A 16,876-nucleotide genomic window follows, 5' to 3' on the forward strand; every position below is an offset into this window, starting at 1 on the left:
AACTTACTGGAGACCAGTGGCTGTCCTCATCCACAGGTCATATTCCGCATTGTGCAACCCTGAGAAAACAGCAAGGCCTGTTCTGCCTGGTGGCCACTGTCAGGGGTGGAGGGGCTGAGGCCTGGGCCACCTGGGCTGTGGAGAAGAGGGTGTGGAGCTCTAGGAAGGAGGCCCCCAGGCTGCTGGCAGGTGTGTGGTTAGAGGATACTCCTCCAGCCTGGACCTTGCTTTCCTGGTCGTTTCCTCAGGATGGTCCCTTCTGGACCAGACAGCCCATGTGTCAGAAATTAAATCCTTTGAACTCACGTGTAAAGCCCTTGAGCTTCAAAATTGACAGGCCACCCCACCGAATGTCGTGGGTGCCCCGAGCACTTTCCACCACTCTGTGTACCTGTGCTGAGCTCTCCGCTCCAGGGCAGAGAAAGCCCTCTCAGCCTCTCAGGCATGCCTTTCATATGGGTCAGCACCTATCATGACGACAAAAAAGGGAGGTATTATAAAATAATGAGAGGCTTTTTGACTTGATAAAGGTTAAATACCAATAATCTATAGCAGCAGTTCTCACAGTGTGTTCTAGGGAAACCAGAGGGTCTCTTAAGACCCTTTCAGGGGAGTCTGTGGGATCAAAACTATTTTCACAGTAGCACTAAGAAATTCTTTTCCTTTTTCATTCCCATTTTTTTCATGAGTGTACTGGGTATGAAATGTTCATTGATATGGTTTGAGATTTCTACATTGCAACTGACCTTTAAGAAACTACCACTTGTCAAGTTTTGGTATCATATCAAAGAATTGCCTGAATTATCATAAAATGCTATTAAAATGCTCTCCTGTTTTCTACCTATATGTTATATCTGTGTGATGTTGAATTTTTTTGTATACTTCAACCCAAATAATGTATTGTGACAGATTGAGTGCAGGATCAGACATGAGAATCCAGCTATCTTCTATTAAGCTAGATATTTAAAACATTTCAAAAATGTAAAGCTACTATTTTTGTTATTAATCTTTTTGTTTTGGAAAAAGATTATTTTCATTAAAATATATTATTTATGTTAACATAATGGATTTATTATTGTGTTTTTATTTATTCATTTATTTATTTGACCACTTTTTAGATACTCTGCAAAGGGTTTTTCATAAATTAACTCAGTCCTCATAAAACTTCATAACAGCACAATATATTATTGTGTTTTTAAATGCTCAAACATTTTTTCTTTCCAGTGTGTTAAATCCTGACAGAGTCAGGATAAATTAAATTTCTTTGAGGTCCTCAATAAAGTTTCAGAGTATAATGGGACCCTGAGACACAAAAGCTTGAGAATCATTGCTCTATAGCAAATCTTATGTATAAAGAAGACACTTTAGGTGCATTCTCAAGAAGGCCAAGAAGGAGACATGGGTGTCCTCTTCTGATCACCTCAGTTTCACATTCTCCTGGAGGACCTGCCCGTTGCTAAGACAAGAAACATGAGGAGGATAAGAAATGGAAGAGAAGAAATGAAACTATCATTATTTCTAAGTGATGCAAGCTTTTACGAAGAGAGCCCATCAGAATCAAATGGCACACTAATGAAGCCATTAAGAGAATTCAGTGAGATTGCCATGTTTCACATAAAAATTCAATTGTGTTTCTCTACACCAATTCTTTTTTTGTCGTGTTTTTGGCTGCGTTGGGTCTTCGTTGCTGCCCGCGGGCTTTCTCTAGTTGCAGCGAACGGGGGATGCTCTTCAACGCGGTGCACAGGCTTCTCACTGCGGTGGCTTCTCTTGTTGCGGAGCACAGGCTCTAGGTGTGCAGGCTTCAGTAGCTGTGGCTTGCGGGCTCAGTAGTTGTAGCTCGAGGGCTCTAGAGCACAGGCTCAGTAGTTGTGGCACACGGGCTTAGTTGCTCCACAGCATGTGGGATCTTCCCGGACCAGGGCTCAAACCCGTGTCTCCTGCACTGGCAGGCGGATTACTGACCACTGCGCCACCAGGGAAGTCCCAACACCAATTCTTAACAGTTAAAAAATTACAATACAAAATACTACCAAAAACATTAACTATCTAGGGAAAACTTTAAAAATACACAAATATTTACAGAGAAAATTTAAGTTTGTTAAAGGATAAAAAGTGGGGGATGTTTGTCATGTTCATGGAGAGGATGTTTTGACTTAGTAAAGATATCAGTTCTCCTTGGAGTAATTTATAAATTCAGTGCAATGCTAATCAAAATTCCCCGTGGAATTCAATTAGGGACACAACAGATTTGTTTTCTATAGATGAATAAAAGTCCATGAATAAGTAAATTAAAAAAAATAAGGACCAAGAGGAGACATGCACTGGTCTCTAAGATGCGTGATCTTGGGATTTACCTCAAGGGGGGAGACAACTGTGACTGCTGTCTGTGTCTTTGGGCCAGAGGGCATCCCCAGGGACCAAGAGAACTGAGAGATGTTTGCAGCACCAGTTATGTCCAGAATAGGCACCAGAGAAGTAGAGCCACACAGCTTTGAAGATCGTCCTCAACCCAGATGTGGATGAAACAATTTCACATCAAGCAATGGGTACCCATGGAGAAGTGTGTGTACCATCCTCCGTCTCACCATCCTACAGGCAATGTTAAAATGGTGTTGGACTGCACCCGGGAACGGTTCATGAGAGATGTGGCAGAGATGGTGAGGACCCAGTGGGCGCCCGATCTCATCCTCCCTGCACAGGCACAAGTAGTGCAGCCAGTGCTCTGTGGCATCAAGGTGACCGGATTGTTCCTTGAGGTGTGGTGCAGACTGGGGAAAGAAGAGTGTGAACAGTGGATGGAACACACTGGGGATGTAGGAATGGAAGCTTCCGTGGGATGGATGCAGGCAGGTGGCGGAGGACAGAGAGAGTGCACTTTTTGGGTTGTGATTGTGGAGTGGCAGGCTGGGGACAAAAATGTGTAAAAGCCGAGAAGAGGAGGCACTTGCACTCTGACTGACAAGAACTCTAGAACATAGTTGAACCTGCCGTTGAGGAGTTCACTAGGTCCTTGACCATTCTGCAGACGAGGAAGAGTGGACCGCTGGGTGTGGATTGAGACCGGAGACATTTAGGTAGAAGAGTAGAGATTACGGGGATTTACAACAAGATAAAGCAAGCCAGGCAAGGATCCCACATCCACTGACAAGAGCTTCATACAGCCTGGCTCATCTGACAGCAGCGAGATGCCCGAGCCACTCCAAGGATGCCTCGGAAGTTGTGTTAAACATGGTTTTCCATTCTGTATCTGTGTTTTTGATGCTTTCACATCCTGGGGCCTCCCTGCCCCTGGAGGGACTGCTTCTCCCAGAGGCAGCCAATTCTTACAGATTAGTAAACTAACCTGTGATAGTAAAGTAACCTGTGAGTGAGCCTTTCAAATACAAACCAGCCAATCCAGAGCTCACACTTCCACCACCTCCTTCATTGCGCCCTCACGCTCTGGGCCACTATCCACCTGCCCTGACCACAGCAGAGCCAGGCACCAGACAACTAGGAACCAGCCCCTATGCCGAGCGAGAGCTGAAAGTATTCACATGAGCCAGTCCTTAACCCGCTCACTGTGCCTCACTGGTCCTCCCACAGAGACCACAATAAAGGCGTTTCTCACGTTTTCTGCCCCTCTCTCTGTCCCCTGGCCCACCCTGGGTGCTTCCTCGTGTGGCCACCCCTTGGTGTGATGTGCCCCCTTCTTTGGGGATCTGTGAGTAACAAACTTCTTTTTCATGGCAGTTGTCTCCCGATCTGTTGGCCTTACCATCACAGTTGTCTCCCCCCTTGGGGTAAATCCCAAGATCACGCATCTTAGAGACCAGCGTATGTCTCCCCTAGGCCCTTATTTTTTTTAACTTACTTATTCATGGACCTTTATTCATCCATAAAACATAAATCTGTTGTGTCCCTAAAAGATTTCCATGGGGAATATTGATTAGCATTGCACTGAATTTATAAATTAATCCAAGGAGAACTGATATCTTTACTAAGTCAAAACATCCTCTCCATCAACATGACATACATCCCCCACTTTTTATCCTTTAACAAACTTAAATTTTCTCTGTAAATATTTGTGTATTATTAAAGTTTTCCCTAGATAGTTAATGTTTTTGGTAGTATTTTGTATTGTATTTTTTTAACTGTTAAGAATTGGTGTTGGGACTTCCCTGGTGGCGCAGTGGTCAGTAATCCGCCTGCCAATGCAGGAGACACGGGTTTGAGCCCTGGTCCGGGAAGATCCCATATGCTGTGGAGCAGCTAAGCCCGTGTGCCACAGCTACTGAGCCTGTGCTCTAGAGCCCGTGAGCCACAACTACTGAGCCCGCGAGCCACAGCTACTGAAGCCTGCACACCTAGAGCCTGTGCTCTGCAACAAGAGAAGCCACCGCAGTGAGAAGCCTGTGCACCGCGTTGAAGAGTAGCCTCAGCTCGCTGCAACTAGAGAAAGCCTGCGGGCAGCAACGAAGACCCAACGCAGCCAAAAAAACAACACAAAAAGAATTGGTGTAGAGACACACAATTGAATTTTTATGCGAAACACGGCAATCTCACTGAATTCTCTTAATGGCTTCATTAGTGTGCCATTTGATCCTGATGGGTTTTCTACGTAAAAGCTTGCATCATTTAGAAATAATGATAGTTTCATTTCTTCTCTTCCATTTCTTATCCTCCTCATGTTTCTTGTCTTAGCAACGGGCAGGTCCTCCAGGAGAATGTGAAACTGAGGTGATCAGAAGAGGACACCCATGTCTCCTTCTTGGCCTTCTTGAGAATGCACCTAAAGTGTCTTCTTTACACATACGATTTGCTGTAGAGCAATGATTCTCAAGCTTTTGTGTCTCAGGGTCCCATTATACTCTGAAAAATTATTGAGGACCTCAAAGAAATTTAATTTATCCTGACTCTATCAGGATTTAACACACTGGAAAGAAAAAATGTTTGAGCATTTAAAAACACAATAATATATTGTGCTGTTATGAAGTTTTATGAGGACTGAGTTAATTTATGAAAAATCCTTTGCAGAGTATCTAAAAAATGGTCAAATAAATAAATGAATAAATAAAAACACAATAATAAATCCATTATGTTAACATAAATAATATATTTTAATGAAAATAATCTTTTTCCAAAACAAAAAGATTAATAACAAAAATAGTAGCTTTACATTTTTGAAAAGTTTTAAATATCTAGCTTAATAGAAGATAGCTGGATTCTCACGTCTGATCCTGCACTCAATCTGTCACAGTACATCATTTGGGTTGAAGTATACAAAAAAATTCAACATCACACAGATATAACATATAGGTAGAAAACAGGAGAGCATTTTAATAGCATTTTAAGATAATTCAGGCAATTCTTTGATACGATACCAAAACTTGACAAGTGGTAGTTTCTTAAAGGTCAGTTGCAATGTAGAAATCTCAAACCATATCAATGAACATTTCATACCCAGTACACTCATGAAAAAAATGAGAATGAAAAAGGAAAAGAATATCTTAGTGCTACTGTGAAAATAGTTTTGATCCCACAGACTCCCCTGAAAGGGTCTTAAGAGACCCTCTGGTTTCCCTAGAACACACTGTGAGAACTGCTGCTATAGATTATTGGTATTTAACCTTTATCAAGTCAAAAAGCCTCTCATTATTTTATAATACCTCTCTTTTTTGTTGTCATGATAGGTGCTGACCCATATGAAATGCGTGGCTGAGAGGCTGAGAGGGCTTTCTCTGCCCTGGAGCGGAGAGCTCAGCACAGGTACACAGAGTGGTGGAAAGTGCTCAGGGCACCCACGACATTCGGTGGGGTGGCCTGTCAATTTTGAAGCTCATGGGCTTTACACGTGAGTTCAAAGGATTTAATTTCTGACACATCTGCTGTCTGGTCCAGAAGGGACCATCCTGAGGAAACGACCAGGAAGGCAACGTCCAGGCTGGAGGAGTATCCTCTAACCACACACCTGCCAGCAGCCTGGGGGCCTCCTTCCTGGAGCTCCACACCCTCTTCTCCACAGCCCAGGTGGCCCAGGCCTCAGCCCCTCCACCCCTGACAGTGGCCACCAGGCAGAACAGGCCTTGCTGTTTTCTCAGGGTTGCACAATGCGGAATATGACCTGTGGATGAGGACGGCCACTGGTCTCCAGTAAGTTACCCTTTGCAGTTTTGTAGGAGAAATGACCTGCAGGGACTCTCCCCCAGGCACCAGTCCAGCTTTCCTTCTCACCCCATGACCCCAGCAGGGATGGCTCAGTACAATTACAGCCACGTGTCCCCAGCAGGTCTGCTCCACCGGGTTTTATGTGAAACATTACCATGTTTCACATAAAAAATCAATTGTGTTTCTCTACACCAATTCTTTTTTTGTCGTGTTTTTGGCTGCGTTGGGTCTTCGTTGCTGCCCGCGGGCTTTCTCTAGTTGCAGCGAACGGGGGATGCTCTTCAACGCGGTGCACAGGCTTCTCACTGCGGTGGCTTCTCTTGTTGCGGAGCACAGGCTCTAGGTGTGCAGGCTTCAGTAGCTGTGGCTTGCGGGCTCAGTAGTTGTAGCTCGAGGGCTCTAGAGCACAGGCTCAGTAGTTGTGGCACACGGGCTTAGTTGCTCCACAGCATGTGGGATCTTCCCGGACCAGGGCTCAAACCCGTGTCTCCTGCACTGGCAGGCGGATTACTGACCACTGCGCCACCAGGGAAGTCCCAACACCAATTCTTAACAGTTAAAAAATTACAATACAAAATACTACCAAAAACATTAACTATCTAGGGAAAACTTTAAAAATACACAAATATTTACAGAGAAAATTTAAGTTTGTTAAAGGATAAAAAGTGGGGGATGTTTGTCATGTTCATGGAGAGGATGTTTTGACTTAGTAAAGATATCAGTTCTCCTTGGAGTAATTTATAAATTCAGTGCAATGCTAATCAAAATTCCCCGTGGAATTCAATTAGGGACACAACAGATTTGTTTTCTATAGATGAATAAAAGTCCATGAATAAGTAAATTAAAAAAAATAAGGACCAAGAGGAGACATGCACTGGTCTCTAAGATGCGTGATCTTGGGATTTACCTCAAGGGGGGAGACAACTGTGACTGCTGTCTGTGTCTTTGGGCCAGAGGGCATCCCCAGGGACCAAGAGAACTGAGAGATGTTTGCAGCACCAGTTATGTCCAGAATAGGCACCAGAGAAGTAGAGCCACACAGCTTTGAAGATCGTCCTCAACCCAGATGTGGATGAAACAATTTCACATCAAGCAATGGGTACCCATGGAGAAGTGTGTGTACCATCCTCCGTCTCACCATCCTACAGGCAATGTTAAAATGGTGTTGGACTGCACCCGGGAACGGTTCATGAGAGATGTGGCAGAGATGGTGAGGACCCAGTGGGCGCCCGATCTCATCCTCCCTGCACAGGCACAAGTAGTGCAGCCAGTGCTCTGTGGCATCAAGGTGACCGGATTGTTCCTTGAGGTGTGGTGCAGACCGGGGAAAGAAGAGTGTGAACAGTGGATGGAACACACTGGGGATGTAGGAATGGAAACTTCCGTGGGATGGATGCAGGCAGGTGGCGGAGGACAGAGAGAGTGCACTTTTTGGGTTGTGATTGTGGAGTGGCAGGCTGGGGACAAAAATGTGTAAAAGCCGAGAAGAGGAGGCACTTGCACTCTGACTGACAAGAACTCTAGAACATAGTTGAACCTGCCGTTGAGGAGTTCACTAGGTCCTTGACCATTCTGCAGACGAGGAAGAGTGGACCGCTGGGTGTGGATTGAGACCGGAGACATTTAGGTAGAAGAGTAGAGATTACGGGGATTTACAACAAGATAAAGCAAGCCAGGCAAGGATCCCACATCCACTGACAAGAGCTTCATACAGCCTGGCTCATCTGACAGCAGCGAGATGCCCGAGCCACTCCAAGGATGCCTCGGAAGTTGTGTTAAACATGTTTTTCCATTCTGTATCTGTGTTTTTGATGCTTTCACATCCTGGGGCCTCCCTGCCCCTGGAGGGACTGCTTCTCCCAGAGGCAGCCAATTCTTACAGATTAGTAAACTAACCTGTGATAGTAAAGTAACCTGTGAGTGAGCCTTTCAAATACAAACCAGCCAATCCAGAGCTCACACTTCCACCACCTCCTTCATTGCGCCCTCACGCTCTGGGCCACTATCCACCTGCCCTGACCACAGCAGAGCCAGGCACCAGACAACTAGGAACCAGCCCCGATGCCGAGCGAGAGCTGAAAGTATTCACATGAGCCAGTCCTTAACCCGCTCACTGTGCCTCACTGGTCCTCCCACAGAGACCACAATAAAGGCGTTTCTCACGTTTTCTGCCCCTCTCTCTGTCCCCTGGCCCACCCTGGGTGCTTCCTCGTGTGGCCACCCCTTGGTGTGATGTGCCCCCTTCTTTGGGGATCTGTGAGTAACAAACTTCTTTTTCATGGCAGTTGTCTCCCGATCTGTTGGCCTTACCATCACAGTTGTCTCCCCCCTTGGGGTAAATCCCAAGATCACGCATCTTAGAGACCAGCGTATGTCTCCCCTAGGCCCTTATTTTTTTTAACTTACTTATTCATGGACCTTTATTCATCCATAAAACATAAATCTGTTGTGTCCCTAAAGGAATTCCACGGGGAATTTTTGATTAGCATTGCACTGAATTTATAAATTAATCCAAGGAGAACTGATATCTTTACTAAGTCAAAACATCCTCTCCATCAACATGACATACATCCCCCACTTTTTATCCTTTAACAAACTTAAATTTTCTCTGTAAATATTTGTGTATTATTAAAGTTTTCCCTAGATAGTTAATGTTTTTGGTAGTATTTTGTATTGTATTTTTTTAACTGTTAAGAATTGGTGTTGGGACTTCCCTGGTGGCGCAGTGGTCAGTAATCCGCCTGCCAATGCAGGAGACACGGGTTTGAGCCCTGGTCCGGGAAGATCCCATATGCTGTGGAGCAGCTAAGCCCGTGTGCCACAGCTACTGAGCCTGTGCTCTAGAGCCCGCGAGATACAATTACTGAGCCCGCGAGCCACAGCTACTGAAGCCTGCACACCTAGAGCCTGTGCTCTGCAACAAGAGAAGCCACCGCAGTGAGAAGCCTGTGCACCGCGTTGAAGAGTAGCCTCAGCTCGCTGCAACTAGAGAAAGCCTGCGGGCAGCAACGAAGACCCAACGCAGCCAAAAAAACAACACAAAAAGAATTGGTGTAGAGACACACAATTGAATTTTTATGCGAAACACGGCAATCTCACTGAATTCTCTTAATGGCTTCATTAGTGTGCCATTTGATCCTGATGGGTTTTCTACGTAAAAGCTTGCATCATTTAGAAATAATGATAGTTTCATTTCTTCTCTTCCATTTCTTATCCTCCTCATGTTTCTTGTCTTAGCAACGGGCAGGTCCTCCAGGAGAATGTGAAACTGAGGTGATCAGAAGAGGACACCCATGTCTCCTTCTTGGCCTTCTTGAGAATGCACCTAAAGTGTCTTCTTTACACATACGATTTGCTGTAGAGCAATGATTCTCAAGCTTTTGTGTCTCAGGGTCCCATTATACTCTGAAAAATTATTGAGGACCTCAAAGAAATTTAATTTATCCTGACTCTATCAGGATTTAACACACTGGAAAGAAAAAATGTTTGAGCATTTAAAAACACAATAATATATTGTGCTGTTATGAAGTTTTATGAGGACTGAGTTAATTTATGAAAAACCCTTTGCAGAGTATCTAAAAAGTGGTCAAATAAATAAATGAATAAATAAAAACACAATAATAAATCCATTATGTTAACATAAATAATATATTTTAATGAAAATAATCTTTTTCCAAAACAAAAAGATTAATAACAAAAATAGTAGCTTTACATTTTTGAAAAGTTTTAAATATCTAGCTTAATAGAAGATAGCTGGATTCTCATGTCTGATCCTGCACTCAATCTGTCACAGTACATCATTTGGGTTGAAGTATACAAAAAAATTCAACATCACACAGATATAACATATAGGTAGAAAACAGGAGAGCATTTTAATAGCATTTTAAGATAATTCAGGCAATTCTTTGATACGATACCAAAACTTGACAAGTGGTAGTTTCTTAAAGGTCAGTTGCAATGTAGAAATCTCAAACCATATCAATGAACATTTCATACCCAGTACACTCATGAAAAAAATGAGAATGAAAAAGGAAAAGAATATCTTAGTGCTACTGTGAAAATAGTTTTGATCCCACAGACTCCCCTGAAAGGGTCTTAAGAGACCCTCTGGTTTCCCTAGAACACACTGTGAGAACTGCTGCTATAGATTATTGGTATTTAACCTTTATCAAGTCAAAAAGCCTCTCATTATTTTATAATACCTCTCTTTTTTGTTGTCATGATAGGTGCTGACCCATATGAAATGCGTGGCTGAGAGGCTGAGAGGGCTTTCTCTGCCCTGGAGCGGAGAGCTCAGCACAGGTACACAGAGTGGTGGAAAGTGCTCAGGGCACCCACGACATTCGGTGGGGTGGCCTGTCAATTTTGAAGCTCATGGGCTTTACACGTGAGTTCAAAGGATTTAATTCCTGACACATCTGCTGTCTGGTCCAGAAGGGACCATCCTGAGGAAACGACCAGGAAGGCAACGTCCAGGCTGGAGGAGTATCCTCTAACCACACACCTGCCAGCAGCCTGGGGGCCTCCTTCCTGGAGCTCCACACCCTCTTCTCCACAGCCCAGGTGGCCCAGGCCTCAGCCCCTCCACCCCTGACAGTGGCCACCAGGCAGAACAGGCCTTGCTGTTTTCTCAGGGTTGCACAATGCAGAATATGACCTGTGGATGAGGACGGCCACTGGTCTCCAGTAAGTTACCCTTTGCAGTTTTGTAGGAGAAATGACCTGCAGGGACTCTCCCCCAGGCACCAGTCCAGCTTTCCTTCTCACCCCATGACCCCAGCAGGGATGGCTCAGTATAAATGCAGCCACCTGTCCCCAGCAGGTCTGCTCCACCGGGTTCAGGTGAGAAAGTTCTCCAAGGAGTGATTTCTTTGAAAACACTTACTTTAAATCTTCTCTTCTGTATTTGTGCTGAATGAGGTCAGTGCTGGCAGCGTGGTGTATGAGAAACCCTTTTTGATTAATTACAGGCTGCTTTAGCAAGACACAGCTACGTCCCAGCTGCTCTCTTCTTCCACCATAGACACCTTGGTGACCTCTTAGACAGGCTTGGGTTCAGGGTTGGTGGGTTCAGAGCTGAGGGCTAGTGGCTCCGAGTGAGGTCCTACTGCAATATTGCCTAGGTGGACCACTGAGAGTCTAATGAGAACAAGTGGAAAGAACAGCCGGGCTCTCCTCGACATACAAATCCCCAAGTGGGTGTACAAGGCTTGTCCGTGTCTCCCTGACCCTCTCCTTTCATTTCAGCACAATGAAGCTTTTCACAGGCCTCATTCTCTGCTCCTTGGTGCTGGGAGTCCACAGCCGATGGTTTTCCTTCCTTGGCGAGGCTTATGAAGGTAAGGCTGGTGGAGGGGGGATGACACCCATGGGCCTCTGGGATTCACCATGAGCGCTCTTAAGGGTTGGAGCTCTGTCTTAGGCGGTGCTGCCCTATGTGGTAGAATGTGCCAGGTGTTTGGGGAGCTTTTTTTCAGACAGATTGAAAACCACAGGATTTATGTCGATCAGTCACTAGAGAAAGAACAGTCATCATTCCCAGCTGAAATGGAAGTTTGAATGGAAGACATAAAATAAGTCTTGAAATGGTACAGCATTTCCCTCAGACCAATTGCATGAAGGAGGATGAAAGCTATCCATCTATTTCCCCTCTCTTCTTCTCTCCCTCCACTCATTTCTCCCTTCCTCCCTCCCTTTCCCTCTTCCTTCCTTCCTTCCTCTCTTCTTCTTCTCTTCCTTCTTACCTTCCATTTCCTAATTGGATAATTCAGGGACCTTCAGCTTAGCTCTTGCTCCTGCTTCCTATACTCAGTGACACTGTCCCTGGTTCAGTCTGTTTCCTACCCTTTTATAGCCTTTTAACTGACAAAAAAAGCCGTGTGCGACCGGGGTGGGGAACCTAATAACATATCTCAAGCTTCCGGTAGGAACTCGGCCCTTACATGCACTTCAGGGTGACCAACTCTCCTGCTTTGCCCAGGTCTGAGGACTTTTCCAGGACACTTTCAACGCTAACTGGGGCAGTTCCAGGAAAACAGGTGCAGTTCTGGTTAGGCTGGGACAGGTGGTCACCTACTTACCTGCAGAATACCTCCGTGAGGGAGGCATCTCCCCCCATCTGAAGGGGAGAAAACCGAGGCTGAGAGCAGCCGAGTCTGCTGCCCAGGGACTAAGTGCCAGTCAGCAGGTGGCAGGACAGAAGTTTGAACCCAGCTGTGCACGAGGCCACAGCTCTTGCTGGGCAGACTTGTCCCAGTGCCACTCCCTCAAGCTGGGGGCTTATCAATCTCAGCTGCATGTTGGATTCACCTGGGGAGCAGTGAAAACTATTGATGCCTGAGACCCACCCCAGAGAGTGTGAGGTAACTGGCCTGGGCTGTGAGGTAGGTCTCAGGGGACTTTCAGTACCTCCCCAGCTGATTGGAAGGTGTAACCAGGCTGAGGCAAAGACCCACTGCTCGAGGGCTTGCTTCCTCAGGCAGCCCACATCATCAATACCGTCCACTAGAAAGTCCTCAGGATGCCATTCACGTGCCTAACAGGCAGGGGAATCAAGTCACATTGAGCGCATTCGCGCAGCAGGGATACATTTCTTAGGCGTCAGGGCAGAGGTGCTGCATGTCTGCCCCTTTCTCAGAATCTGTCCTCCATGTCACCTCCTCACTCACCCCAATCCCCTGGATCTCATCCTATGCATCTTCCTTTTATAACAGTGGTTCGGGGCCAAGGGCAATTTTGCGTCCTGGAGATATCTGGCAATGTTTGGAAACACTTTTGGTTGTCCCACTTGGGGAATAGGTTGCCCGTTAGTGGGTAAAAGTGAGGGATGCTGTTAAACGTGTTACAATACCCAGGACAGCCCTGAACAGCAAAGAATTATCTGGCTTAAAATGTCAATAGTATGAAGCTGAGGAATCCTGCCCTATAAAGATAGCTCCCTTCTCTCCTTAAACGTATCACATAGAGCCCTAAGTGAGATGCAGTCCAGAGACAGCATCGTAGGGGCCCGACAGCCAGGTCCAACGCAGCTGTGCCCCTCCCCCCCATAACGACTCTCATTCGAGTTACCAGGAGCAGGAAACTAGACACAAAGAATGCTCTGCTCAATCTATGGCACTCACGGTGCTATAGCCACAGGATGAAACTGAGTCAGTGGAAGATTTTTCATTCCTTGATTCTTCCCTAAGGTGTGTCACAGTTTTCTGTCCACCTGATAATCCTTTCTCTATGTGCTTTCCTCCCAGGGGCTAAAGACATGTGGCGAGCGTACTCTGACATGAAAGAAGCCGGGTACAAAGATGCAGACAAGTACTTTCACGCCCGGGGCAACTATGACGCTGCCCAAAGGGGACCTGGGGGCGTCTGGGCTGCTGAAGTGATCAGGTACCAGGGGCCCTGAGGATGCAGGGATGGGTGTGAGAGCCTCGGACAGCCAGGAGGGGCCAAGCCCTGGAGAACTTCCTGTAGGGCTGTGGCCTCTCCTCCTCTTATCCACCCTCACCCTCTATGTCCTGTGTGGGGTCTGAGTGGCTGAAGAGCAGAGCAAGGCTGGTGGGACAGACGATTCCCAAGCCTCCCCCATGGGTGCTGTTCACCCAGCATAAGGGGACCCGCAGGGCTGAGGTGGGCTGAGCCCGGGCAGCCTCAGGCTTCATTCCCTCTTTCCTAGCTCCTGTCAGAGTCCTCGATTCCTTGGAAAGAGGAGAGATGGGGAGGGTGGGCTGTTGCTCGTCAGCCCTGGAGTAATCCCCTACCTGCCCTCCTCCATTCCAGCGATGCCAGGGAGAATAGTCAGAGAATCACAGACCTTTTTAAGCATGGAGACAGTGGCCACGGACGGGAGGACTCGGAGGCCGACCAGTTTGCCAATAGATGGGGCCGGAGCGGCAAAGACCCCAATTACTTCCGACCTCCTGGCCTGCCCGACAAGTACTGAGCTGCCTCTCACTCTGCTCAGGAGACGACGGGGCTGTGAGTCCCCAAGGGCAGGAACGCTGAGCTTGTGAGTTCTCTGTCCACGGAAGCCAGCAGATCTAATAAATGCTTAAGAGATTGAATGTTGAAAACCGTGTATTATTCTTTGATATAAGGACAGCCTGTTTGTTCCCAAGGGGTGATGGCTGGACACCCACATGAAGACCGAGTCTGTGCCTGTGTCTTGGGTGTCGGGGCCACAATCTCAGCATCATACAGGGCAGACACCCTGCTCCACCCCTTCCCCTAATCAGACCCGCTCCCCTCCAGGCCCCTCTGGTTACAGTGGTGCTCTTTCTAGGCCCTTCTGTATTCAGGCCTCTTCACTCCCTGGCAGTTGGGTCCTGTCAGCTTCTCTGCCCTGGGGTCTAGTGCCCTTAGTGCGTCCTCAGTGGTGTGTGTGTGCGGGCAGGGGACACAGCCTCGGGACGACTGGATCGTGGAATCCTGCTCCAGCAGCTGCACCTTGATCTTCTGTTCATCTCTCAGCAACACCTACAAATCCATCTATGAACCAATTTCTGTCTGTGCCATCCAGAAGTGCCTCCAACGCTGTCTCCCTTCACTCTATATTCCTTGCCTGATGCAAGTGTCCAGGAATAAACATGTCCAGAAACGGAGGCATAGGGACGCCATCAAGATTAAGTATCAGGAGGTTTTGTATTGCATTGGATATGTATCAGGTCCTTGAGAAGAAGTCATTTTCCCTCCCTGGACCCTTCCCAACAGAGGAAAGCCAGCAGCATGTTACTCTTTTTCCAGTCATGCCGCATGGCTTGTGGGATCTTAGTTCTCCCCCCAGGGATTGAACCCAGGCCCACGGCAGTGAGAGCTCCAAGTCTTAACCACTGGACTGCCACGGAAGTCCCAGCATGTTACTTCTTACTGAGGAAAACAGTGTCTAATAAAAGGGGTTTGGGCCTGTTAGAGTACAGGAATTATGAGTGACTCTATAAATCACAAATTCCTAGAGAAACCAATAACCTTCTTCCTTGGATAAAAATTTGGTTTTGGTGTTTGGTTTTTTCAGATTACAGATTCCAAGAAGTAAAATGATCTAACACTTTAAAGAGTGGGGAACAGGGGCTTCTGTGGTGGCACAGTGGTTAAGAATCCACCTGCCAATGCAGGGGACACGGGTTCGAGCCCTAGTCCGGGAAGATCCCACATGTCGCAAAGCAACTAAGCCTGTGCACCACAACTACCGAGCCTGCGCTCTAGAGCCCGCGAGCCACAACTACTGATCCCACACGCCACAACTACAGAAGCCCGCGCGCCTAGAGCCCGTGCTCCGCAGCAAGAGAAGCCACCGCAATGAGAAGCCCACGCACCGCAACGAAGAGTAGCCCCCGCTCGCCGCAACTAGAGAAAGCCCGCGTGCAACAACGAAGACCCAATGCAGCCCAAAAAAAAAAGAATGGTGAACAGACTTCTGTATCCAACTTTTATTTCAAGTAATAAAAAGGCTGATTATTAAATTTTTCCTATTTACAATAATTTGGAGAACTTGCTTTATCTAAACTTTCAAGTCATCCTTTCTCCTACTTCTCCTTTCTTTCCCCTCATTTTGCAAATTCTATACCTTCAGTACCTGGGATAGAAATCTAATAGTGAACATTCTCATAACAGGAGTCTCCTTACAACCTGGGGTCTGTTGAGACTTTACCACTAGAGCCCTAAACTCAGCAGTGCTTTGAGCCTGTTCTTGCCAGCCAATCTGCTACCACACTCTCCCTAATCCCGGTTACCCTGCTCCTGCTTTATTTTGTCAGACTCACTTTTCTGAGACACAGCCTCTACGTACACCTCTGACAGTGCCTTCTGATGGGAACTGTATGAGAAAGTTCTCCTGTGACTAACTACCTTACAGACACACTTTTTCTTCCTCCTTGACAAGGAAGTTAAACTTGTCTTTCCCCTACAGGGATCGTTTCATCATGAATCGTCTCCCCTTAGGAGTGCTCCTGAATCCCACTTTCAGAGTAGAAGTGTGTGCCGGTTATCAGTTTATTTACTCTGAGCTCCACGTCCACCCTTCTTTGCCCCGCTTGTGATACTGGAACTGGTAAACATTTCTCCCGTGCCAGCTGGGCACGGTGTTAATCTCTGTCCTTTCAGAGCTCAGGAGGGACGTTGTAGGACACAAACACTTCCTGGTTTGTGCTTTCCTTCTGCCCAGCTCCTGTGGTGCTCTTCTCTTGCACAGGACACGCAGTGACACTCACACCAGGGAGGAAAATGTGCTTGTTCCTCACATGGGCAAAACCTTGCAGAGTCCAGACAGTCAGTAACAGCTTTCCCAATAAATCACCACATTGAAAACCCTGAGTTCAATCCACATCACTCTTCACTCTTGCACGTTTTCCTCTTCCTCTTTATAGTCAGACTTGTTGAAAACCTGCCCATCTGCACTTTCTGATTCCTCGCTTCTGACTCACACTTGAACCCACACCAGCCTGTCCTCTGTCCCCACCACTCAGCAAAACAGCTCTGGTCACCACTGACCTCCATGTTGCCAAAACAACTGACATGTTTCTCTCCTCCTATCAGGAGGCCTCTGAGCCATGCTCAGCACAGTTGTCCTCTCCCTCCTTCCTGGAAGGTTCTCTCTTGGCTTCATAGTACCACACTCTCCTTTTGCTTCCCTTCAGTTTTCCTTTATCTCCTTAGCTGGGTCTTTTCATCTCCCCAAACTCTAAGTGTCCCTCAGACTTGGTTCTGGGCTCGCACTTTTTATTTCTCTGTATTCTCC

General features: G+C 46.7%; 1 protein-coding gene across 2 annotated transcripts; it reads left to right on the top strand.

The window, feature by feature from the left end:
* Nucleotides 1-10,951: 10,951 nt before the first annotated feature.
* On the top strand, nucleotides 10,952-14,207 carry LOC309826565 (serum amyloid A-2 protein-like). 2 transcript variants are annotated; one of them, XM_082660816.1, is made up of 4 exons: nucleotides 10,952-10,992; nucleotides 11,398-11,489; nucleotides 13,395-13,533; nucleotides 13,924-14,207. In XM_082660816.1, exons 2-4 carry the CDS (start codon nucleotides 11,402-11,404, stop codon nucleotides 14,084-14,086), a joined length of 390 nt encoding a protein of 129 aa, XP_082516942.1. In that variant the 5' UTR covers nucleotides 10,952-10,992; nucleotides 11,398-11,401; the 3' UTR covers nucleotides 14,087-14,207. The 2 variants fall into 2 exon arrangements, with proteins under 2 accessions (XP_082516942.1, XP_082516941.1); XM_082660815.1 differs by having other exon boundaries at nucleotides 10,959-11,070.
* Nucleotides 14,208-16,876: the final 2,669 nt, after the last annotated feature.

Source organism: Grampus griseus (genome assembly GCF_964374135.1).
Source record: "Grampus griseus genome assembly, chromosome: 8".
Lineage (NCBI taxonomy): Eukaryota > Metazoa > Chordata > Mammalia > Artiodactyla > Delphinidae > Grampus > Grampus griseus.

What these genes read in the sequence shown, in the direction of transcription:
- LOC309826565 (XM_082660815.1), top strand. An exon ending in CCTTGGCGAGGCTTATGAAG is followed by an intron (nt 11,490 to 13,394) that starts GTAAGGCTGGTG and finishes CTTTCCTCCCAG; the next exon opens with GGGCTAAAGACATGTGGCGA. An exon ending in TGGGCTGCTGAAGTGATCAG is followed by an intron (nt 13,534 to 13,923) that starts GTACCAGGGGCC and finishes CCTCCATTCCAG; the next exon opens with CGATGCCAGGGAGAATAGTC.